This window comes from Triticum dicoccoides, chromosome 3B (genome assembly GCF_002162155.2).
Source record: "Triticum dicoccoides isolate Atlit2015 ecotype Zavitan chromosome 3B, WEW_v2.0, whole genome shotgun sequence".
In the NCBI taxonomy this organism is placed as follows: Eukaryota; Viridiplantae; Streptophyta; class Magnoliopsida; order Poales; family Poaceae; genus Triticum; species Triticum dicoccoides.
This window is the reverse complement of record NC_041385.1, coordinates 249,953,591-249,980,301: the sequence shown is the minus strand read 5'-3', so window position 1 is coordinate 249,980,301 and position 26,711 is coordinate 249,953,591. Positions and strand designations below refer to the sequence as shown.

The 26,711-nt window shown below is 44.3% G+C and overlaps 1 protein-coding gene across 1 annotated transcript; it reads right to left on the bottom strand.

Moving 5' to 3' along the window:
• Positions 1 to 1,890: 1,890 nt before the first annotated feature.
• LOC119275767 (TLC domain-containing protein 5-like) lies at positions 1,891 to 3,712 on the bottom strand. The gene is made up of 4 exons (XM_037556673.1): positions 3,258 to 3,712; positions 2,876 to 3,136; positions 2,623 to 2,718; positions 1,891 to 2,404 (listed from the first exon to the last, which is right to left on the bottom strand). Exons 1-4 carry the CDS (start codon positions 3,474 to 3,476, stop codon positions 2,285 to 2,287), a joined length of 696 nt encoding a protein of 231 aa, XP_037412570.1. The 5' UTR covers positions 3,477 to 3,712; the 3' UTR covers positions 1,891 to 2,284.
• Between the last annotated feature and the right edge of the window lie 22,999 nt (positions 3,713 to 26,711).

Genomic DNA, 26,711 nt, shown 5'->3' with positions numbered 1-26,711 from the left:
CACGCAAAGGAGAGTCTCATCCGGACACGAGACGAAGTCTTCTATCTTGTATCTTCATAGTCCAATAGTCCGGCCTACGCATATAGTCCGGCTGTCCGAGGACCCCTTAATCCAGGACTCCCTCAACGAGCGCTCCTTCGGGAGCCTCGCAACGATCACTTGCGGGTGGGCTGAGAGCGTGCCACTTGCAAACAGCTGCTTTTTTCAAGTGTTGTGAATTTTCAAATCTAACTTGCAAACACTTGCTTTTTTCTATTTTTCTATTATTCTTCTTTAAAATAATTCGGGATTACAAAAAGGTTTTAAAATCCTAAATTGTTGTGAATTTGGATTTTTTTTAAATCATAAAATGGTCATGGATTCAAATAATGTTCATGATATAAAAATATTCGCACATTTAAAAATTATTCATGAGTTTCAAAAAAGTTCATGAATTTTAGATTTTTTTTGCATATTTCAAAAATGTTCACGGTTTATAAATATGGTCATGTATTCAAAAATATTTGTTAATATTTAAAATATTCATAAATTCAAAAAATGTTCAAAATTTTGAAAAATTCATACAATGCTTTAGAATTTCTGAAACAATTACCCAAATTTCTAAGAAAGTTCATGGATTCAAAAATGTTTGCCGATTCATACACCATTTCAAAAAATAAACGCCGATTCAAAAGAAATTTCACGAATTTGAAAATATTTGCAATGTCAAAATATCTTCATGAGTTCGAAAAATATTCATGATTTCCATAAAAAATCACAATTTAGCGAAAAATTCATGAATTTAAAATTGTTCAAAAAATAAAAAAGGAACGGGGAAAAAGCAAGAAAAAATTGGAAAAAAATAAAGGAAACGGAGAAAAAAGGGCATAAAAAACAAAAATGGTTTAGGAAGGTTCTAGAACTTTCCAAAACCAGAAACGAGACAGTTGGGCTGGCCCAAATGTACGCAACGGGAAGAGGGATGTGCGCGCGCGGTTGCTAGCCAGCTACCCGCTAGCAAAATAGGATGCCGGGCCGTTAAGCGCATATATAGGGATTAATGCATGCTTCTTAAACGGTCCGGCCCTTATAGCGGGGAACACAAGTGTGGTTTTTCCCGTTTGGGGAACATCCTAGAAGCTTCCTTCGCTTGTTTTTTCTCTTTTTCTATTTTTTCGATTTACTCGGTTTTATAGAGATTAGAGAACTTTTCCTATTGAAGCCACAGAGTCATCATTACTGCAGAAATCAAAGTCCTTTTCTCTTGTAGCATAGTGCATGAGTTTAGGAGTTCAAACTTCCAAGCTCACAACCTCACAACCCAAGGATCTTTTGTCCGTCCCTGTAATTATTGTGACGATTTCTATATAGATTTGCAAGTTTGCCTAAAAAAAGGCTAAACCCAACATATAGATTTAAAAATTCGTTAGCAAATCTTCTTGTTTTATTTATTGCTTAACCTGTTCACCCACTGGCACAAGGTCAAGGAAGGGCGGGGCCAAAAACATGCGAGTTGGATTGAGCTCAACCCAACATTAGATGTTTATAAAGATCATTAGCAATTTAGCAAATCATTACTATCTTTTACTTTTGATTGATGACACTGTTGCAGTGAAGACGAGCCTGACTTGGCCCTTGGTGCACCTATTTTGCCCTTGCCCATCGATGAACTTTCTTTTTCATAGTATCCAACATGGACCAGGTTTCGCTATCGGAATTTCTAATAACCGAACGACATAACAAAGCATCCCATCCCAGACTCCCAGTGCATACAAACCAAAATATAGAAGGGAGTTCGTTCTGGCGCCTATTGCTAGCAGATCACTGACAACAAAACTAGGAGTTCAAAAGGACTGTAATGGGACAACGCAAAACACCAGTAGCACGCGCATCAACAGAGGGCACGTCATGCATGTATAAAAAATGCATGTACAATCTACACATTCAAATTATACACCAAAACGGCATTATAACAGGAATGATCCAATCTAACAACTGTATAAGCAGCAAGAACAGAAGCTTAAAATCCTCTACAACAGCCAGGAGACAAGCGGTAGTGATCGGAAAGTGTTTCTGCACAAGAGTCAAATTGAATTGCTACGTACAGTATGTATATATGCATCCTTTGTTGGGAAGATGCTTGCCTGTGGAACAATTAATATGCTACATGAATAATCCTTTTTACTTAGCCAGAATCGCGCAAACACGGCGGGTTTGTACATACGGACGATCGATCGATCTCTCCCGCCAGAAAGCAAGTAATTTGCTCAAGGTTGCAAGCAAGATATGTATGTACATGGATCGGTCACTTGGCAGTGACCTTGGCCGCCGCCGCCGGCCTCTTCTTCCCGAGCTTGTACCTGACCATCCTGAGGATCCTCAAGAACCAGTAGGCGCTCACCAGTTGCAAACCCGCAGCCATCGCCTAGCGAATCGGAAAATAATATCACAGAAAAGGAAATTAGTAAGCACGCATATGCATACAGAAAAAAAGTTGGAAATAGCTGGCGTTTGAAATAGGTACTGTTTTCCTTTTTTGGAAGAAAAAAGGAAGAGGTTAAGTTGAGATTTGGGTTGGAGATCGATAGGGAGCGGAGCGGCGGAGGATTTGTTTGGTTCTTTGGGTGTATGGTTACAAAATACCTTGATGAGGATGGGGTAGTCTGTTGTCAAGGTGACGTAGGTGAGGTACGGTCCACCAACCATCCGTCCCACCGAAAAGGTCGCCGCAAACAGAATCTGCACGTACGCGGGGGAGAAGAGAGACATATAGTTAATTATAGTACTGTTCACAGCAGACGAGAGAGAGAGAGAGAGAGAGAGAGAGAGAGAGAGAGAGAGAGAGAGAGAGAGAGAGAGAGAGAGAGAGAGGAAGAAGAGGTTGAGGTCTGTGTACATCGACGAGGAGGTTGAGGTCCGTGTCCTTGACGCCGAGCTCCTTGAGCATCTCCCTGAGGTGCAGCAGCGGGCTGGAGATCTCCGTGATGAACATGCACGCCACCATCTCCGTGCCGCACCTCTGGTAGGCGAGGCCGGCGCCGATGCCGACGATGCTCACCAGGTGGTGCACGGTGTTGTCGAGCCGCACGTCGCCGTTGAGGTGGCAGCACGCCGCGTCGTAGATCATGTACGAGAGCGTCACCGCCAGAGACTTCATCTGTCGATTCGATGGACACACGAACGTGCGTACAGGAAGGACGAAGGAGGACGGAGTCAGTGCATGCGCGCGCGTGTATCACGGATCAGTGAGCGCAGCGGTGTGCGGTGGCGGTGCGTACCTGGCGCGGCGAGGAGGGGGCGTTGAGGGGGCAGACGGGGCAGGACCACTCCTGGACGGAGAGGCAGGCCATGCAGACGGCGGCGACGGCGTGCATGGTGGAGACGGCGCGGTTGCAGAACTCGTAGGACCGCTTCGGCATCAGCGCCCGCATCACCAAGAACGCCGTCGACCAGAAGGCCAGCCCGGTCACCACGTAGCTCAGCACGAAGGCCTCCATCGTTTCGATACGTCCCCACCCAGCGCGGCGGCGCGGAGACCTGACTTGGACGATATGATATAGAGGGACGATCGATCGGCGGAAGGAGGAAGAAACAACAATGATGTCGAGTAATCGGCGACGGGAGTATATAGGGGCAGAGGGAGCGAGGTCACGGAGGCAGCGTGAGTGACAGGTGCGGAGTCGGAGTAGAATACTGTTGCGATTGAGCTTTTTCGTTTATTACGGAAAGAGAAGAAGAAGAGGTTTCAATGGGGGAGGTTGGGGACGGATACGGGTCTAACTCCAATCCGCTGGGCATATGTACCTTGTGAAAAATAATTTGATGCGCACTTAAAGCGCCGCCTAATTAATTCGTTCCTGACTCTTCTTTTCAGCCGAATTCGTTCCTGACTCTGATGATGAGTGGCACTGTAGCACCCGTGCGGTTTGTGTTCTCCTTCTCCAAACCCAACCAGTTTTGACATGTTTCCTAGGACACACAATTGTTGGAGGTATCATTGGGATCTTATCCGAGAGTGTCTACAGCCGGACTACTCAAACATCCCCTGTTCGTCTGGGCAGACGGTTCGGTCCATGGCATGTCACAAAATCGCGACCCAGCCGCACCCCTTATACCGACCCCGTACGTCCGGACTAAACGACACCCCTTGTATCCAGCACATATCTTGGACGGATATGGGGAGTCCCGGACAAGCCCGGGCGCGTCCGCCATGTCTGATCTAGCACACGCTAGCCCATTACGACCTCACATATATTCATCCCTATTCACATCCCGGACGAAACCCTAGCCACTCCACCCCCAAGCTCCGTTCCGGCAATCTTCGGCCTTCTCTGACATGGCGGGTAACGGATTTGACTCAGAGATCTCCTGATCTGCCGACTGGGACCTCGTCACATGCATGGAAGAGGAGGAGATGGTCGTCTGCATGGCTCTCCACCGCTCCCCGGAGGAGTGCGCCTAACCGCGGTCGGAGTCGACCTGACGGAATCCATTGCGTCGACAGAAATGACGCTTGGATTAGCCGAGGCTAGTGGCTCCAAGCACGTGACCATGGCCTCACCAGATGCGGTGACCACCGTCTGGCGCCCGAACTCTGGGGTGACGGTGCAACCCCTTCGATAGCCCCTCTTCCCCGCCGCGTCCGGATCCGAGTCAGAGGTCAACCCAGCACGCGTAAGGGGTCGCCCGCTGCGGACGCATGACACGCCTACCGTGCAAGGCCTAGGGGCCAGGAAGCCGTGGTAGTCCTGGAGGCCAAGGCAGCGGAGGTGGAGTCACACACGGCCTTGGATGAGGAAGCCCTCCGTGCCCGCATCCTCAAGAAGTGGCAAAGGAGGACGACGTGCGCCCTCACCAAGGACAAAATTGGGCGGTCCCTGCCATAGTCGGACCATCGTCCAAAGAGGAGAAGGAGGAAGAAGTGACGGGTTGGACAACTCCAGCTTTGAGCAGATCCAACTCGATCCATTTTGAGTCTTTGACCACTACTTCTGGAACAAAGACGACAAGAGCAATGACAAGGGCAAGGGCAACTGTTGAATAACTTTCTCCATAGCTTTAGTATGTAGAACATGTCAAATTTCGGTAGTCCGATGGCATGTATGATGTAGTAGAGCATGCCAATTTTTGGCAGTGCGATGACATGCATGATGAAATAGTCGGACGCTATGTGTGAGATCGGGAGATATTACGCGAGTTAAGTTTACATTGCATGTGATTCTATGGATTTGAAGATTTGCTAACGAGGCACCTGGCTGTGGACGTGAACAAATGAGGGGTGACCGGTCACTCCGCATACGCGTGCGGGCGCGACCGCGGTTCTTAGGGGACCGGATTAGGTAGGTCCAGGTGTAGATGCTCTGAGAAACTGAGGCCCGGTGTGAAACTTAAATTTATGCCCAAAAGGGTTTAAATGATTTTAATGCCTACTCTCTTACCGGCTTTATAGATAACTGCATCACTAAGAACATGTTCAAAACAATAAAACCGAAAAATGCATCCCTTGGTTAGGGTTTATCTTTCCCTCTTGCGTCTACAGTTGGTAGGGTACTCATCCCTTTAAAGATTCATCGGTGAGCCCATGTATCCACCTCCTCTCTGTCTGCACTCAGGTGGCCAGTGTCAAGAAAGGGGATTTTTCGGTGCCTAAGCGTCGGTCGACAGTTTAGGTTGGGTGTTTTCCTCGCAGGGGCTTACTATGGAGGCACTTCAACTTCGAGTTGGTCTTTCAGGCGTCGATCCTCCTTGAGTTTTGTAGATCTCCGACATAGATTCCTACCGTCTACTTAGGAGGCGAGGTTAGGGTTTCTCACCATGCGTGCGTAATGGCAAGATTTGGTCTCATGTGCTTTAGATCGATTCAAGGGTTCAATGACACGTTTACGACTCTAAACATTGGTCCATAGGGGCACATGCACAAAGAATTCATGGCCATCATCGACAAATTGAAGCTGTCTCCGATAGGGGAGTGCCGACAACGGCGTGCCCGTGGCGCATCCTATCGGTGGCAGTGGTCGTTCGAAGGTGCAGAATCCTTGATGTAATTTTTATCATGTTTGAGGGTGTTGTTACTTATAAGGAACCTTTATAACAGATCCTTGTCCTTTTTCACAAAAAGGTGTTTCAAAACTTTTGGTGATGAAACAACCTTTGGCGGCAAGGAAAAGCCTCATCTAGTGTGAGGTGCATTTGATCTCCTTAGGGTACTTCCCCTAAAATATTTAAGTGTCAAGAAATTATGATTTTTTTCAGAACTACAACATGCAAAAATCATAGCGACCATGAAATAATATAAGTAAAAGTACTCCTACCATTCGGTCCCTCTTGTAACAATCTAGTTTTCGTTGCTTAATAAGGATGTATTTTCTTCACCCTGCCAATGAATAAACAGGCCCTGAAAAGTTTAAATTGAAACATAAGAGGGGTTGAACTCCCATGATAAATGATTACTAATACATAATAAAAATGAGGAAGGTTCTTTTTGTCTTAGATGTTTTTAGGAACTAAAAGAGAGCACATTGATTTAGATCATATTACACAATTTTGCCCTAGAAGATTTGTTACCTTTTCAATATATACCTCCTATTGCTACATGAGGGGGTATCCTCACTATTTGGGATGGTGTTGTTTTCTCTGGTCATACTAGAGTTCCAGAATGAGTATGTTCTATCTATCCTAATGCAATCTAATGGATGTTATAATGTTTAGACTTCAACAAATAACTATGCTCCATGTTAAGATGGTAATAAATTGGAATTACTTCGGTGTCTTTGTGATGCTAAACTTTCATATGATGTTGACTGGATCATGATTGGTGATTTCAACCTCATAAGGAGGTCAGATGATAGGAATAAACATGGAGGTAGTATTAATGAGATAATTCATTCTAATTTAGCAATTTCTCATTTTGTGCTCATTGATGTACCTCTTAGAGGCAGAAAGTACATTTGGAGCAATATGCATACCTCCCCGTGAACTCCAAAAGCTTGATTGATTTTTTATTCCCCTTATTAGAAAATTAATTAATTATCCCAATGCTTTGGACTACCCATGGCCATGACCACCTCTGACCATGTGTCATGTCTCATCTCAGTTAAAACTACCATGCCTAAGTCTAATATCTTTAGGTTTCAAAATGCTTGGATGGAACATGATGACTTGCCATTTGTGTATCACACATGGAAGATTCAATTTAGTATGCTGACGAAACCAACATAATCACTGCCAGTTTTAAAATTCTTAGGAAAACGACTAAATCTTGTTCTATGAAGCTGTCTGGTATGAACGATACAAATTCAGGACATAAACTCCATCATTTCTCTCCTTGGTACCTTTAGAAACACTAGGGATCTGACCAACTTGGAGACCACTTTTAGAAAGGACTTGAAAGGTCATCTTGCAGCTCTGCTTAAAAAAACAAAAAATGCACTGGAGAGGGAAAATATTAAGTGGGTCACCCTAGCTGATGAAAATACAAGATTTCTCCATTCTAGTGCTACTGTTCGAATTTGAAGAAACTCCAGTGCCACCTTCACCCATGAATGTTGCTATTCACTCCAAACATGAGGACAAGGCCATGCTTTTTCTTGATGGTTATAAGCAAAGGTTGGGACAATATAATTTCACTTCTAATGATTTTGACATGTCTATAATTATTCAAAGGTTGTCTGGTCTGGATATTCTGGAGAGCCCTTTCATGGAGTAGGAAATAGACGTTGTTGTTCCTGAGTTGCCAAGTAAAAAATTTACCAGGGCCAGATGGTTCCAATATTAAATTCTTCAAGAAATGTTGGCATACCCTAAAAACATTTTTATGACTTGTGTTCCAAATTTCAAAGTGGATCATTATGCCTCCAAAGCATAAACAGTTGTTTCATTACATCGCCCCCCCCCCAAAATATGTTGCCACTAAAATTAATGATTATAGACCTATATCCTTGCTTAATTGGACTTTAAAAGCTTGTCACTAAGTTGTTTGCCAATAGGTTGCAATCTATCGTTAAGGACCTGGTTCACACCAACCAATATGGATTTATTAAAACTAGGACTATTCAAGAGTATCTTGCATGGACTTATGAATTCTTGCACGTGTGTTAGAAATCAAGGAAAGATATTGTTGTTCTTGAACTTGACTTTGAAAAGGCTTTTGATGCATTAGGGCACCTCATTCTTGAGAATTAAAATTCAAATGGTTTGAAGATAAGTGGTATTGTTGAATCACCCACATTCTTTCCTTTGCCATCTCTTCTGTGTTGCTCAATGGCGTCCCTAGCACATGTTTCAAATGTAGAATAGGTGTTAGACAAGGGGATCCCCTATCACCACTATGTTTTATTGTAGATGCAAGTTTTCTTCAGATCCTGATGAATAAGCCACTACACGATGGATACATGCAAATCCCATTCAGCTAAATTCTTGCCCTAAATTTTCTATCCTTTAGTATGCTATAATGATACTTTTATCATTAGCTTGTCAGCAACAACTACTCACCCTTAAATCCTGTGTTGACATATTTGGTTTGGCATGTTGGCTTAAAGTAAACCTTAATAAATCAAGTATCATGCCTATCAACATTTTTCATAGGACATTCAAAGTTATTCCGAAATGTAAGTGAGAGCTTTCCCTTTTACCTATTTGGGCCTTCCTTTTGGGTTGACGAAGCCAAAAAATGGTGTGATTTTTGCATTCCATTCAAAGAGGTTATAGGAGGCTCAATGGTTGCTCAAACTTTCTGAGCACTATTGGCAGACTCCAAATGGTAAATGTTGTTAGTTAATCTTTACCTATTCGCCTCGGGAGATGCCTCAATATTTATAAAGGAACAATTGATGATTTTGATAAATGTAGAAGGCATTGTCTTCGGGGAGAAAATGATATGCATAAAGTTAACCATTGTCTCTCGCATCTTGAGATATGGTCTATGAGCCTAAGGATCAAGGTAGACTGGGTATTTTGAACTTGGAAATTCATAATAACTCTATGTATCTAAAAAATATTCAAAAATTCTTAAAAAATATATTTCATGGTGTAAAGCTAATTTGGGAGTTTATTACTCTCACGACTTACCCCCTCAGGTTCGAATGACCTTTTTTCTGGTGGAGAGATTGTCTCAAATTACTTCATTAATTTTTTGGGAAGATCATCGGCAAAATTATATTTTAAAGGAGTTGCGACCTCACCTCTTTTTTCTTTTGCTAGAAATGAAGACATCTCTATTAGGAAAGTTATTGGCCTTGACGACCTCTCTGATTTGTTTTATTTGTCATTATCTAAAGAAGCATTTGCATAATTCGAAGCTATATGACAGTTGTGCACTTCCACACCTCAAAGATTAGAGAATGAGCAAATTCACGGTCAAGCTATTGGATTTTCTGTCTCTAGAACCTACAAGCTTCTAATTGGTTAACATCACACCGGTCCTCCTGCCAACTGGATTTGCACATCCTGTTGCCAGAAAAGGATACAATGTTCTTTTGGTTACTTATAAACAATAGGCTTAATACCAGCGAGTTACTATAGAGAAATAATTTTTTCATCATGAATACTCATGTGTGATGTGTGGACATATTACTCTGGAAACTAGGGATCACCTCTTAAATCAATGCCAATTTGCAAAAATATGTTGGAAACACATTAACCACAAGTGGACCTCCCAACAAAGAAATATTCAGGAAATCCTTGACTATCTAAAGGGACATCTCCAAGTGCCCTTCTTTATGGAGACCACCATCTTGGTCCGGTGGTCCATTTGGCTAGTAGAAATGGTTTTATCAAGACTATTCAACCAAGCTTACATAGATGCAGATCAAAGTTCAAGGAAGAGCTCAGGTGGACCCTTTATAGGCTAGATAAGAGGAAGACATACAAACTTTTTGAGAGTGGGGTGAACTCTTTTCATCAATTTACATTAATTTGTGTAGTCTTGCTTAGCTTTTATTTCCTTTTCCCTTTCGTTTGCTTCTTTTTGGGGCCATCTTGACCCATTATTTGTAACTTTTTGTAATTTTTATTATGAATACCAATAAAAATACGCGGTAGAGTCCTGATGTTTCCCGTGAAAAAATTAACAAAGTACTCCTATGGAGTTTAGATTACAAAGGTCCCAAAAATCTGCAAAATTCGCGAGGACACAAATCTAAGACAAAATATAATATTCTTCTAGCATGCACCGAAGGCAATTCTATTTTTCTCGCATGGTGTAATTCTAATTTATTAGTCGCTACACAATAGAATGATTATGTGAAGCGAACCAATGTGTGGTTGGATGATTAGGTGGACTGTGGTGTCCCCAACCCACTAGGGTTCAAATTCTGGTGCTCGCTTTTATCATTGATTAATTTTAAGACTTCCAGCGATGCATGTTCAGTGGGAGCAGATGTTTCCATCGACTACGAGACATCTATGGTGACTTCGTAAAATCTCAAGATGATATGCCGGCTCAGTCTCTCAAAGGTACTCATAGGGGTAGGGTGTGCGTGTGTGCGTTCATAGAGGTGAGTGTATGTGCGCTTGCATCTGTAATGTGTTAAAAAAGAATGATGATGTGAAGAAAATACAAAATGTATAGATAACTAAAACACTGGAGGCTTTCCTTTTGGTTAAAAGTAAGGATATCGTGCCCGGAGAGGATTTATTTGGTTCTTAATGTGCTTGAGAGATACTTTATCTTGATAAACACAATACAAACATGAACACTCATATAGGGGCATGCACACTCACCCCTGTGAACAAACAAATGCATTTTCTATCCCTATGAGCACCTCCGAGAGATCGAGCCGGCAGATTGGGAGATTGACAAAGTCGCCAAAAATGTTCCGTAATTAACGGGCACGCCATACCGCCAAAAGAATGGCGCCGGAGAACCTAAAATAAATTCAGGAAATAGGTTGTTAGGACTTGAACTCGGCCAATCAGGGTGGGCTTGTTCCACCACAAAGAACCTAACATCTAAGTTATGCTTAGTTTGCAATGCCCATGAGATATTAAGGATGCGTTTGGTTGGTCGCATTAGGCCCAGCCAGGTCTGGGAGGGATGTTTTTGTGCGATTTGGTTACCTGGGTCGCATAAAAAAATTGGCCCGCACGAAACTCAAAGCACCTCTCAGGCTGCATCTGGAGGAACGCTCAAATTAGCCGTTTCTACCGGGCCAAGCTGAGGTGAGCCACCTTCGAGCGCTCATGGTGGGCCCTCTTGCACGAGAGGATGCGAGCCATATACACCCTGTACGTTATTTCTTCTTCCACCTCTAGTAAGCTCCTTCTCTAATCTCCTTTCTTAGGTCCCTTCTAATCCACACAACGGTGCATCAATTTGAGATAAGCTCTACATGAAAAAGATGCGCATTGTTATGGTTCTATTTTTGTGATTAGTTCATAGTTTCGTCGATTGTAAATGTTCAATTTCGTGTTCATGTTAGGAGCTATTTTGGATGAATTTTGTCAAATTCGTCACGCACGGTCGACCATTTGAATTCTCCTTTGATCAGTAGCTTCATCTTACAGTTTGACACAACTTTCATCTTGCATATTTTCTGTTTCGCCGATCATAGAAGATTAAACCTGACTTCTTCCTCATGAAATATATATGCATATGTGTGATTTGTATTAATGACACTCCTTCCTCTCCTCTGTCATGCTACAGCAGCGTCGCTCCGGCGTCGCTCCTCTCGGCCTCCTCTCCCGTGTGTTGTTACACTAGCGCCACCGTCGGCGTCGTTCCTCTCAACCTGCTCTCCCATGTCCAACTACACCCATGCGGTTGTCGTTCCTCTCTGCATTCTCTCCCATGTCCTACTACACTGAAGCCATCACCGTCGTCATTCCTCTTGGCCTCCTCGCTCGGGTCCTACTACAATGGTGTTGTCGCCATCATCATTCCCTCCCACGTATTGTTGCATTAGCGCCACCATCGATGTCGTTCCTCTCAACCTCCTCTCCCATGTCCTACTACATTCGCGCGGTTGCCGTTCCTCTCTGTCTCCTCTCTCATGTCCTGCTACACTGAAACCACCACCGACGTTGTTCCTCTCGGCCTCCTCGCTCGCGTCCTACTACAATGGCGCCATCATCATCATCATTCTTTTCGACCTCCTCCTCTGCATCCTACTTTTTTTAAGCTTAGACCGTAGAACAATAGTTCTATGGTACTTTATTAATAATAAAATATTTACATGCAGTCAGCAAAATAGGAACAGTACATCAACCAATACCGGCTCTAGGAAAAACAGCCATAAATGGTTACAGATTTATTTCAATCTAGTGACTGATCTTTTCTGCTTTGCTCTCCTTGGCTCTGAGTTGTGTTGCCCACAGTCCCTCTTTTAGATAGTATAGCCAAGTGTTTATGCTTTGTGGTGCCGATCTGAAGATCTTATCGTTTCTGACAGCCCAGAAGCTCTAGTAGCCCATCATAACAATTTCCAAAGCTATCTCCTTGGGTAACTTAGAATGAGAAGAATCTCATCATAGGCTGAGATGCCACTGCTTCTTCTTGGTACAAGATGATCCCAACATTCTAGAGCAAATGGACAGTTCCAAAAAAGATGGATCAAAGACTCTTTAGTATCATCTGAGCATAATGAACAGTTGTAGTCTTGAAGGAACATGTTTTTCCATTGAAGTAGGTTCTTGGTGTTCATTCTATCATAAAGTAGGAGCCAGGTAAAAATCTTATGTCTTAGTATGCATGAAGTCCGCCAAAGGTTTTTGAAGATGCAGTGTGCTTTGCCAGGACCCATAAGTGCCTTATACATTTTCATGGAGGAATATTGATTGGATGTACTAGAATAAGTCCAGCTGTCATCATTCTGTGTAGTCTCTTTGTTGTTGATCATTTGTAGGACTTGATTGAATTGCAAGAATGCTTGCTGGGAGAGGGGCATGTGAAATAGAGCACTGATGTCTGACTGGGTCACCATAGTGGCTACAAAGCAATCCTTATCAATAGCAAATGAATGAAGTTCTGGGAATTGCTACAGCAAGGGTTCCCCTGTCCACTTATCTGCTCAAAATCGAATGGTATCTCCTTTTCCTACCTTACATATAGTATGGGTCTTGTAGTTGGGTAGGAGCTTGAGAATAGCCTTCCACCAAAAAGAGCCCACCATCCTTTCTCCAGGTAGTCTGTCCTGATAATATGTTTCCCAGATGATATTGACCCATGGGGTGTCCACCTTATTTAGAAATTTATACAAGTACTTCATAAGCAAGGCTTGATTGTGAGTGGCAATGTCTAGGAGACCAAGGCCTCCCATATGTTTGGGCTTGCAAACAGTGTCCCATGAGATCAAAGCAGGTCCAGTCTCTTGTGTCCCAAATTTTCTCCAGAAGCATTGCTTGAGATAAATGTTGAGTTGTTTCACCACAGTTTTGGGAATCATGAGGGAGCACATAAAGAAAATTGGCATGCATGAGAATACTGATCTGATCAGTGTAAGTTTATCTCCAGTAGATAGCATTGTGGAGCAGTTGAGAAGTCTATTCTCAATCCTTTTCATCATAGGCACAAAATCAAGAACTGTTGGTTTGGTGATGCATAGTGGAAGTCCCAAATATGTGTGAGGCGATGTACCAACTTGCAGCCCATCAGATTGGATAGAAATGTCATCTTGGTCAGGGGTGTGTTGATAGGAATCATAGTGGACTTGGCATAATTCACTTTTAGACCAGTATAAGCAGCATAGTGTAGCAGTAAGTTCTTTATATGATTGAGTTGTCTAGCATCTGCATTTGCCACTAGAATGGTGTCATCTACATACTATATAATTGGGTATTCAGAACATGAGTTATGCAGCAATGGTGGCTCAATCATGTCTTGTTGTAAGGCCTAGTTGAACATAGTCTAAAGAAGATCAGCTGCTAAGACAAAAATCAAAGGTGATAGGGGATCCCCTTGCCCGACTCCTTTCTTGCATAGGAAGTGCCTCCCTGGGACTCCGTTAAGTAGAATAGATGTATATCTTGTACCATAGATCATTTTGATCCAGTTGATCCACCTATCCCCAAAACCTTTAGCTTTTATAATCTCAACGATAGTATCATGGTTAAGCATACACTACTGTAGGATGCTGCTAACACGACACTATGATCAGAGAACCTTCGAGAAACTGTGTGCGATGCAATAATCGCAAATGGTGGTGTCACAGAACCGTCAAAAATGTCCAAAATGTTTGCAATGATGGATGCATCAAACACGGTTCAGATTTTAGTTGCATGTGCGATGCACGACATATGGTTCAGTTCAATGAACTGTTTGCGATGAGGAGGAACAATAGAAACGGGCAGGCAGATGAAGGCGTGTGCGATACACAACATATGGTTCACTCGGATTAACTGTTTGTGATGAGGCGGAACAACAGAAACGGACAAATAGATAAAGGTGTGTGCGATTGAGGGCATACGCTTCAGAAGGATTAATTGTTTGTGATTAGGCAACAGAACATAAACGGTCAGCCAGATCAAAGGTGTGTGCGATTGATGGCATACACTTCACACGGATGAACTGTTTGCGACTAGCCACAATAAACAGAAACAGTTAGACAGATCAACATGTGTGCGCTAGACGGTCGCACATTCTAATTAAAAGAAGCGTGCGCGATGGTAATAACAAGCGCGCACGGTTCTTGGAACAGGACATGTGCTGACATTGCCTATTGTGGTGCACCAAACGCCACGTACGCGGCCGAGAAAGCGTACCCACGTTACGCCGTCCGGGAATAGTGTCGCACTTAGAAATTATAGAACCGTTAATAAATTTTGAGCCTGCGTCCCACCATCTTCCAAATTGCAAACCTGTTCACACGGATCAAAACCTAAACGGTTTCCCACTTAGGAGCGTATTAGTACTCGGTTATAAATACTGTACTATGCCAAGATGACTGCACATTCCTTCCTCACCTCCTCATCCACAAAAGCAAACAAGTCATTCAACATCGTTCTCTTGCGTCTGCCATGGTTAGATTGAGTTCTCGGTCGAGAGATTACCACCACGGAGAGGCGAGCATGGAAGCGGAAGCACGAGAGATGTCCTGCTTAGCCGCAAAACCAGCCGACATGTCCCGCCGCGCCGCCGAAGCAGTACGGAGGTCTCATCGTGCCACCGAAGCAGCACAGAGGTCCTGCCGCGCCGTCGATGCAGCAGACTGGTCTGGTTGCACCGCGGAAGCAGCAGGATGTCCTGCCGCGCTGCGAATGCAGCAGATATGTCCCCTCACGATGCGGCGGCCTGGGAAAATCTCTCGCGGGCAGACGAGGACTCTTGCAGGCGCATGCATGCGATCGTCCATAGCAAGATGGATCAGATCTTCGGCTGGATGAAGATGCAGGACGAGTTGAATGCCTCGTTTGAATAACTCCGGGGCGACCGCGACCTGCTGAGGGCAAAGATCACCGGAAGGGCGGAGCAGGCAGAGGAGATCGCTGCCTTGTTCAAGAGGACGTGCTTCATCATCAAGAAACTTATGGACGAGAATGCCATGCGCCACATCGAGCGAGAAAGGCTGGTGGAGGAATCCGCGGTTGCTTCCGAGTAGCATATAAGGACATGAAACTGATGAAAGAGATCATCGCTGCTCACGGCGAGAACTAGTCTCCGTGACCTGCAGCGCATCAAGAAAGTAGAGATCATCGAGCCAGATTGTTGTATGCGTCTTCCTTCTTCTTTTACCCGTGTGTATTTCGGGCGTAGCCGCATGTGGCTTTTTTGGTTATCTTCCTAAATATGTAAGACAATTATTATCCACTATCATCGTCCTTATATTCATCATGCTTGCTATAAGTCATAGTCGATGCTATATAGGTCCCTCAGATCTTACATCAAGATCCTTGCAAAACTTTCTTTTTCGATTTTCACTTTTCTCTCTTAAATCTCAGTCTAGTGAGACATAGCCACGCCGTGAAACAGGGGCTCCGGCGCCATTAATGGAGATGTTGGGACGAAGGTGCGCGGCGGATAGAGGTCAAAGGGCTCTCTTCCCGATGAGAACGTGCAGGGGTTTGATCGCACGCCTCCCGTAGTCAAATAGCTACCCCGGACGGCACCTCCTAGCCAATAAAGAAAGGGACGCGTGGCGGCACGTAATTGGTAAGTAGAACACCCATGGTTTCAATAATAGTTGTGTTTCCAATTTGTAACGTGACAACACTTGTTCCAAAATGACTTTGTTGATTTTTAATGTGTGCGCCTTCGCAAATCGGACAAAAAAATTACCACAGCATGTTGGTGCCATGTCATGACACCATGCCAAGTTTCATGATTTTCAGGCGTGTTTTGGATTTACAGAAATTAAAAAATGAAGTTTCTCAATCTTTTCGGCCGAGCCAGGACACCCAGATGTTTGAATTTCATTCTCATTTCATGCATGGGACCTAGAAATTCACCCAAGGACACACATGTGATTTTTCAACCAACTTTCATGCACTGGAGCATTAAATGCCCAGAAATTCAATTAATGTACAAAAACGGCCAAATGAACCCGAAATAATTCCAAAATTTAGCATGATACTTCTATTTGGTCTAATCTGCCAGTGTAAACAAATTAAGGCGGGAGAAGGCAGTGTACGTATGTCATTTCGCACACGGAGGTGACACGTTCCCTCTCGGAACCACGAGCCTTCTTGACAGAAGTTCCGGTTTGCAAGCAGCTTATACCAAAGCTTGTCCCAATTCGGCCAAAAACAATTACCGCAGCTGGTGCCATGTCATGATACCATGCCAAGTTTCATGATTTTCAGGCGTGTTTTGGATTTACATGAATTAAAAAACCAAGTTTCTCAATCTTTCCGGCTGAGCCACGATGCCCAAATGTTTGAATTTCATTCCCATTTATTGCATGGGACCTAGAAATTCACCCAAGGACACACATGTGATTTTTCAACAAACTTTGGTGCACTGGAGCATGTGCTTGTAGTTCAAATTTGAATTATGCACATTAAATGCCCAGAAATTCAAATAAAATAAAAAAGGACAAACGAACCCGAATTAATGTATACAAAAATGAAATACATGCTTGGAAAACATGACGCCTGGCGTGGTGCCATGGTTTGGCCTCACCGTGCTCTGGTAAAAATTTGAGAATGTTTTCCTTATGTTGTCATGCACGCCTTTCATAAATCGAACCATCACCGAGGAAGTTCCACGGCTTCGAGGGGGAAATCACCAAGATTGACGGGGGATCCAAATTTCCTTTGTCCTTTGTTCATGAGTTTTTTTCTACGATGAACATACACCCTACAAATCACCACGTTCAAATTTGACACTTTTCCGTGTTCATTTACCATATTTAGGGGATTATCTGCATTCTCTAGGCATTAATGCACATAATTCAAATTTGAACAATCGGTGCATGAAAAGGTGCACAAGAACGGTCTGAAAAACCATTCTCGTGCCATTTAGTAAATTCTCATGCCTTTTACAAGGAATGGACAAATATTACGAGGAAATGTGTGGCAATAGTCAACCATAAACACGTCGTTTACTGGGTAACAACTATACAAAATATGAAATAAATGCTTGAAAAACATGACACCTGGCGTGGTGCCATGGTATGGCCTCACCATGCCCTAGTAAAAATTTGAGAATGTTATCCTTATGTCGTCATGAACGCCTTTCATAAATCGAACCATCACTGAGGAAGTTCCATGGTTTCGAGGGGGAAATCACCAAGATTGAAGGGGGTCCAAATTTCCTTTGTCCTTTTTCCATGAGTTTTGTTCTATGATGAACATACACCCTTCAAATCACCACGTTCAAATTTGACACTTTTCCGTGTTCATTTATCATATTTAGGAGATTATTTGCATTCTCTAGGCATTAGTGCACATAATTCAAATTCGACCAATTGGTACATGAAAAGGTTCACAAGAATGGTCTGGAAAACCATCCTCGTGCCATTTAGTAAATTCTCATGCCTTTTACAAGGAATGGACAGATATTTCGAGGAAATGTGTGCAATAGTCAACCATAAACGCGTCGTTTACTGGGTAAGAACTATACAGAAAATGAAATAAATGCTTGAAAAACATGACGCCTGGGGTGGTGCCATGGTATGGCCTCACGACGCCCTGGTAAAAGTTTGAGAATATTATCCTTATGTTGTCATGCACGCCTTTCATAAATCGAACCATCACCGAGGAAGTTTCATGGTTTCGAGAGGGAAATCACCAAGATTGAGGGGGGTCCAAATTTCCTTTGTCCTTTGTCCATGAGTTTTTTTTCTAAGATGAACATACACCCTGCAAATCAGCACGTTCAAATTTGACACTTTTTTGGGTTCATTTACCATATTTAGGGGATTATGTGCATTTTATAATGCACACAATTCAAGTTCAAACAATCGGTGCATGAAAGGGTGCACAATGACGGTTTGGAAAACAATGCTCGTGCCATTTAGTAAATTCTCATGCCTTTTACAAGGAATGGACAGATATTTCGATGAAATGTGTGGCAATAGTCAACCACAAACATTTGTTTATTGGGTTTTCAACTATAGAATAAATGAAATAAATGATTGAAAAACATGACGCCTAGCATGGTGCCATGGTATGACTTCACCATGCCCTTGTGAAAATTTAAAAAGGTTTGGATTATGTCGTCATGCACGCCCTTCATAAATCGAAGCATCGCCGGGGAAGTTCCATGCTTTCGAGAGGGAAATCACCGAAATTGAAGGGGAATCCAAATTTTCTTTGTTCTTTGCCCTGGAGTTTTTTTCTACGAAGAACATACACCCTGCAAATCACCGTGTTCAAATTTGGCATTTTTTCGGGCTCATTTACAATATTTAAGGGATTGTGTGCATTTTCTAGGCATTTGGCCCATATAAATCCAATCTAGCTACAACAGCATGGATGTGATGTGAGGGACGTGGATTGCCGTTCGATCACGGCGCATCCTACAATGCACAGGCGCGATTCGCGTGGCTGGGGTTCCGGCCAATCATAACTCAACACACAATAGCATCAGCGCACACTATTTCTGGAAGCGACCGAGATGAACCGTGTGCGATAATGAACGAGAAAAATTGTAAGGGAAGCCAAATTTCCTTTGTCGTTTGTCACTGAGTGATACGTCTCCAACGTATCTATAATTTTTGATTGTTCCATGCTATTATATTACCCGTTTTGGATGTTTATGGGCTTTACTTTACATTTTTATATCATTTTTGGGACTAACCTACTAACCGGAGGCCCAACCCGAATTGCTATTTTTTTGCCTATTTCAGTGTTTCGAAGGAAAGGAATATCAAACAGAGTCCAAACGGAATGAAACCTTCGGGAGCAATCTTTTTGGAACAAACGTGATCCAGAGGACTTGGAGTGGAAGTCAAGAAACAAGGGAGGCGTCCACGAGGGTGCCCGGTGCGCCCCCTACAGTTGGGTGCCCCCCACCCTTGTGGGCCCCTCGAGCGTCCACCTACCTACTTCTTCCTCCTACATATACCCAAGTACGCCAAAAACATCAGACGCGACCACGAAAAACTATTTCCACCGCCGTAACCTTTTGTATCCGCGAGATCCCATCTTGGAGCCTTCGTCGGCGCTCCGCCGAAGGGGGAATCAACCATGGAGGGCCTCTACATCATCTCCAAGGCCTCTCCGATGAGTTGTGAGTAGTTTACCACAGACCTTTGGGTCCATAGTTATTAGCTAGATGGCTTCTTCTCTCCCTTTGAATCTCAATACAAAGTTCTCCTCGATCTTCTTGGAGATCTATTCGATGTAACTCTTTTTGCGGTGTGTTTGTCGAGATCCGATGAATTGTAGGTTTATGTGTTGGGGAACGTTGCAGAAAATTAAAATTTTTCCTACGGTTTCACCAAGATCCATCTATGAGTTCATCTAAGCAACGAGTCGAGGGAGTGAGTTTGCATCTACATACCACTTGTAGATCGCGTGCGGAAGCTTGCAAGGTGATGATGGAGTCGTACTCGACGAGATTCGAATCACCGATGACCAAGTGCTGAACGGACAGCACCTCCACGTTCAACACACGTACGGGACGGGAGACGTCTCCTCCTTCTTGATCCAGCAAGGGGGAAGGAGAGGTTGAGGAAGACAGCTCCACCGGCAGCACGACGGCGTGGTGATGGTGGAGAAGCAGTACTCCGACAGGGCTTCGCCAAGCACACAACGGAGGAGGAGAGGTGTTGGGGAGGGGAGGGCTGCGCCTTGGAGGGTGGTGCGGCTGCCCTCCCCTCACCCCTCTATTTATAGGGAGAAGGGAGAAGGGGGCCGGCCCCTCTAGAACCCATCTAGAGGGGGGCGGCGGCCAAGGGGAGAGGGGGAGAGGGTGGCTTGCCCCCCAAGCCAAGGGGGCGCCCCCTCTAGGGTTCCCCCCTCAACCCTAGGCGCAAGGGCCCAAGGGAGGGGGTGCGCCCAGCCCACCAGGGGCTGGCTCCCTGCCCCACGCAGCCCATGTGGTCCCCCGGGAGGGGTGGCCCCTCCCGGTGGACCCCCGGAACCCTTCCGGTGGCCCCGGTACAATACCGGTATGACCCCGAAACTTCCCGGTGCCCGTTTGACAACTTCCCATATATAAATCTTTACCTCCGGACCCTTCCGGAGCTCCTCGTGACGTCCGGGATCCCATCCGGGACTCCGAACAACATTCGGTAGTCACATACTAGTCTTCCAAATAACCCTAGCGTCACCGAACCTTAAGTGTGTAGACCCTACGGGTTCGGGAGACATGCAGACATGACCGAGACGCTCTCAGGTCAATAACCAACAGCGGGATCTGGATACCCATGATGGCTCCCACATGCTCCTCGATGTTTTCATCGGATGAACCACGATGTCGAGGATTCGATCAAACCCTGTATACAATTCCCTTCGTCAATCGGTACGTTACTTGCCCGAGACTTGATCGTCGGTATCCCAATACCTTGTTCAGTCTCGTTACCGGCAAGTCACTTTACTCGTACCATAATGCATGATCCCGTGTCCAACACCTTGGTCACATTGAGCTCATTATGATGATGCATTACCGAGTGGGCCCAGAGATACCTCTCCGTCATACGGAGTGACAAATCCCAGTCTCGATCCGTGTCAACCCAACAGATACTTTCGGAGATACCTGTAATGCACCTTTATAGTCACCCAGTTACGTTGTGACGTTTGATACACCCAAGGCACTCTTACGGTATCCGGGAGTTACACGATCTCATGGTCGAAGGAAGAGATACTTGACATTGGCAAAGCTCTAGCAAAACGAACTACACGATCTTTTATGCTATGCTTAGGATTGGGTCTTGTCCATCACATCATTCTCCTAATGATGTGATCCCGTTATCAACGACATCCAATGTCCATAGTCAGGAAACCCCATGACTATCTGTTGATCACAACGAGCTAGTCAACTAGAGGCTCACCAGGGACATATTGTGGTCTAAGTATTCACACGTGTATTACGATTTCCGGATAATACAGTTATAGCATGAACAAAATACATTTATCATGAACATTGAAATATAATAATACTTTTATTATTGCCTCTAGGGCATATTTCCAACAGTCTCCCACTTGCACTAGAGTCACCAATCTAGTTACATTGTGATGAATCGAACACCCATAGAGTTCTGGTGTTGATCATGTTTTGCACGCGAGAGAGGTTTAGTCAGCGGATCTGCGACATTCAGATCCGCGTGCACTTTGCAAATCTCTATGTCTCCATCTTGAACATTTTCACGGGTGGAGTTGAAACGACGCTTGATGTGCCTGGTCTTCTTGTGAAACCTGGGCTCCTTGGCGAGGGCAATAGCTCCAGTGTTGTCACAGAAGAGTTTGATCGGCCCCGACGCATTGGGTATGACTCCTAGGTCGGTGATGAACTCCTTCACCCAAATCGCTTCATGCGCTGCCCCCGAGGCTGCCATGTACTCCGCTTCACACGTAGATCCCGCCACGACGCTCTCCTTGCAGCTGCACCAGCTTACTGCTCCACCATTCAACATATACACGTATCCGGTTTGTGACTTAGAGTCATCCAGATCTGAGTCGAAGCTAGCGTCGACGTAACCCTTTACGACGAGCTCTTCGTCTCCTCCATAAACGAGAAACATGTCCTTCGTCCTTTTCAGGTACTTCAGGATATTCTTGACCGCTGTCCAGTGTTCCTTGCCGGGATTACTTTGGTATCTTGCTACCAAACTTACGGCAAGGTTTACATCGGGTCTGGTACACAGCATGGCATACATAATAGATCCTATGGCTGAAGCATAGGGGATGACACTCATCACTTCTTTATCTTTTGTCGTGGTCGGTGACTGAGCCGAGCTCAGTCTCACACCTTGTAACATAGGTAAGAACCCCTTCTTGGACTGATCCATTTTGAACCTCTTCAAAATCTTATCAATGTATGTGCTTTGTGAAAGACCTATGAGGCGTCTCGATCTATCTCTATAGATCTTGATGCCTAATATGTAAGCAGCTTCTCCAAGGTCCTTCATTGAAAAACACTTATTCAAGTAGGCCTTAATGCTGTCCAGAAATTCTATATTATTTCCCATCAAGAGTATATCATCTACATATAATATGAGAAATGCTACAGAGCTCCCACTCACTTTCTTGTAAACGCAGGCTTCTCCATAAGTCTGCATAAACCCAAACGCTTTGATCATCTCATCAAAGCGAATGTTCCAACTCCGAGATGCTTGCACCAGTCCATAAATGGATCGCTGGAGCTTGCATACTTTGTTAGCGTTCTGAGGATCGACAAAACCTTCCGGCTGCATCATATACAACTCTTCCTTAAGATGTCCGTTAAGGAATGCCGTTTTGACGTCCATCTGCCATATCTCATAATCATAGTATGCGGCAATTGCTAACATGATTCGGACGGACTTCAGCTTCGCTACGGGAGAGAAAGTCTCGTCGTAGTCAATCCCTTGAACTTGTCGATAACCCTTAGCGACAAGTCGAGCCTTATAGATGGTAACATTACCATCCGCGTCTGTCTTCTTCTTAAAAATCCATTTGTTTTCTATCGCTCGCCGATCATCGGCCAAGTCTGTCAAAGTCCATACTTTGTTTTCATACATGGATTCTATCTCGGATTTCATGGCTTCAAGCCATTTGTTGGAATCCGGGCCCGCCATCGCTTCTTCATAGTTCGAAGGTTCATTGTTGTCTAACAACATGATTTCCAGGACAGGGTTGCCGTACCACTCTGGTACGGAACGTGTCCTTGTGGACCTACGAAGTTCAGTAGTAACTTGATCCGAAGTACCTTGATCATCATCATTGTTTTCGTCTTCAGTTGGTGTGGGCATCACAGGAACATTTTCCTGAGCTGCACCACTTTCCCGTTCGAGAGGTAGTACTTCATCGAGTTCTACTTTCCTCCCACTTACTTCTTTCGAGAGAAACTCTTTTTCCAGAAAGCATCCGTTCTTGGCAACAAAGATCTTGCCTTCGGATCTTAAGTAGAAGGTATACCCGACAGTTTCCTTAGGGTATCCTATGAATACGCATTTTTCCGACTTGGGTTCGAGCTTTTCAGGTTGAAGTTTCTTGACATAAGCATCGCATCCCCAAACTTTTAGAAACGACAGCTTAGGTTTCTTTCCAAACCATAATTCATACGGTGTCGTCTCAACGGATTTAGATGGTGCCCTATTTAAAGTGAATGTAGCTGTCTCTAGAGCGTATCCCCAAAATGATAGCGGTAAATCAGTAAGAGACATCATAGACCGCACCATATCCAATAGAGTGCGATTACGACGTTCGGACACACCGTTTCGCTGAGGTGTTCCAGGCGGCGTGAGTTGTGAAACGATTCCACATTTCCTTAAGTGTGTACCAAATTCGTGACTTAAGTATTCTCCTCCACGATCTGATCGTAAGAATTTTATCTTTCGGTCACGTTGATTCTCTACCTCATTCTGAAATTCCTTGAACTTTTCAAAGGTCTCAGACTTGTGTTTCATTAAGTAGACATACCCATATCTACTCAAGTCATCTGTGAGAGTGAGAACATAACGATATCCTCCGCGAGCCTCAACGCTCATTGGACCGCATACATCGGTATGTATGATTTCCAACAAGTTGGTTGCTCGCTCCATTGTTCCGGAGAACGGAGTCTTGGTCATTTTGCCCAAAAGGCATGGTTCGCACGTGTCAAACGATTCATAATCAAGAGACTCTAAAAGTCCATCGGCATGGAGCTTCTTCATGCGCTTGACACCAATGTGACCAAGGCGGCAGTGCCACAAGTATGTGGGACTATCGTTATCAACTTTAAATCTTTTGGCATCTACACTATGAACATGTGTAATATTACGCTCGAGATTCATCAAGAATAAACCATTGACCATCGGAGCATGACCATAAAACATATCTCTCATATAAATCGAACAACCATTATTCTCAGACTTAAATGAGTAGCCATCTCGTATTAAACGAGATCCAGATACAATGTTCATGCTCAAACTTGGCACTAAATAACAATTATTAAGGTTCAAAACTAATCCCGTAGGTAAATGTAGAGGCAGCGTGCCGACGGCGATCACATCGACTCTGGAACCATTCCCGACGCGCATCGTCACCTCGTCCTTCGCCAGTCTCCGTTTATTCCACAGCTCCTGCTGTGAGTTACAAATATGAGCAACGGCACCGGTATCAAATACCCAGGAGTTACTACGAGTACTGGTAAGGTACACATCAATTACATGTATATCAAATATACCTTTGGTTTTCCCGGCCTTCTTATCTGCTAAGTATTTGGGGCAGTTCCGCTTCCAGTGACCCTTCCCCTTGCAATAAAAGCACTCAGTCTCAGGCTTAGGTCCATTCTTTGACTTCTTCCCGGTAACTGGCTTACCAGGCGCGGCAACATCTTTGCCGTCCTTCTTGAAGTTCTTCTTACCCTTGCCCTTCTTGAACTTAGTGGTCTTATTGACCATCAACACTTGATGTTCTTTCTTGATTTCAGCCTCTGCTGACTTCAGCATTGAGAACACTTCAGGAATGGTCTTTTCCATCCCCTGCATGTTGTAGTTCATCACAAAGCTCTTGTAGCTTGGTGGGAGCGACTGGAGGATTCTGTCAATGACCGCCTCATCTGGGAGGTTAATGTTCAGCTGGGTCATACGGTTGTGCAACCCAGACATCTTCAGGATGTGCTCACTGACAGAACTGTTTTCCTCCATCTTACAACTGTAGAACTTGTCGGAGACATCATATCTCTCGACCCGGGCATGAGCTTGGAAAACTAGTTTCAGCTCTTCGAACATCTCAAATGCTCCGTGATGCTCAAAACGCTTTTGGAGCCCCGGTTCTAAGCTGTAAAGCATGCCGCACAGAACGAGGGAGTAATCATCAGCGCGAGTTTGCCAAGCATTCATAATGTCTTGGTTCTCTGGGACGGGAGCATCACCTAGCGGTCCTTCTAGGACATATTGTTTCCTGGCAGCTATGAGGATGATCCTCAGGTTCCGGACCCAGTCCGTATAGTTGCTGCCATCATCTTTCAGCTTGGTTTTCTCTAGGAACGCGTTGAAGTTCATGTTGACATGAGCGTTGGCCATTTGATCTACAAGACATATTTGCAAAGGTTTTAGACTAAGTTCATGATAATTAAGTTCTAATCAAATTATGAACTCCCACTCAGATTAGACATCCCTTTAGTCATCTAAGTGTTACACGATCCGAGTCGACTAGGCCGTGTCCGATCATCACGTGAGACGGACTAGTCATCGTCGGTGAACATTCTCATGTTGATCGTATCTTCCATACGACTCGTGTTCGACCTTTCGGTCTCCGTGTTCCGAGGCCATGTCTGCACATGCTAGGCTCGTCAAGTTAACCCTAAGTGTTTTCACTGTGTAAAACTGTCTTACACCCGTTGTATGTGAACGTAAGAATCCATCACACCCGATCATCACGTGGTGCTTAGAAGCGACGAACTGTAGCAACGGTGCACAGTTAGGGGAGAACACTTCTTGAATTTTTTGTAAGGGATCATCTTATTTACTACCGTCTTCCTAAGTAAACAAGATGCATAAACATAATAAACATCACATGCAATTATATAATTGTGACATGATATGGCCAATATCATATAGCTCCATTGATCTTCATCTTCGGGGCTCCATGATCATCTTGTCACCGGCTTGACACCATGATCTCCATCATCATGATCTCCATCATCGTGTCTTCATGAAGTTGTCACGCCAACGACTACTTCTACTTCTATGGCTAATGCGTTTAGAAATAAAGTAAAGTGAGTTACATGGCGTTGTTCAATGACACGCAGGTCATACAAAAAATAAAGACAACTCCTATGGCTCCTGCCGGTTGTCATACTCATCGACATGCAAGTCGTGAATCCTATTACAAAGAACATGATCTCATACATCACAATTCATCATTCATCACAACTTCTGGCCATATCACATCACATGATCAATCGCTGCAAAAACAAGTTAGACGTCCTCTAATTGTTGTTGCATCTTTTACGTGGCTGCAATTGGGTTCTAGCAAGAACGTTTTCTTACCTACGAATAACCACAACGTGATTTTGTCAACTTCTATTTACCCTTCATAAGGGCCCTGTTCATCGAATCCGCTCCAACTAAAGTGGGAGAGACAGACACCCGCCAGCCACCTTATGCAACTAGTGCATGTCAGTCGGTGGAACCGGTCTCACGTAAGCGTACGTGTAAGGTTGGTCCGGGCCGCTTCATCCCACAATACCGCCGAAGCAAGAAAAGACTAGTAGAGGCAAGTAAGATGAC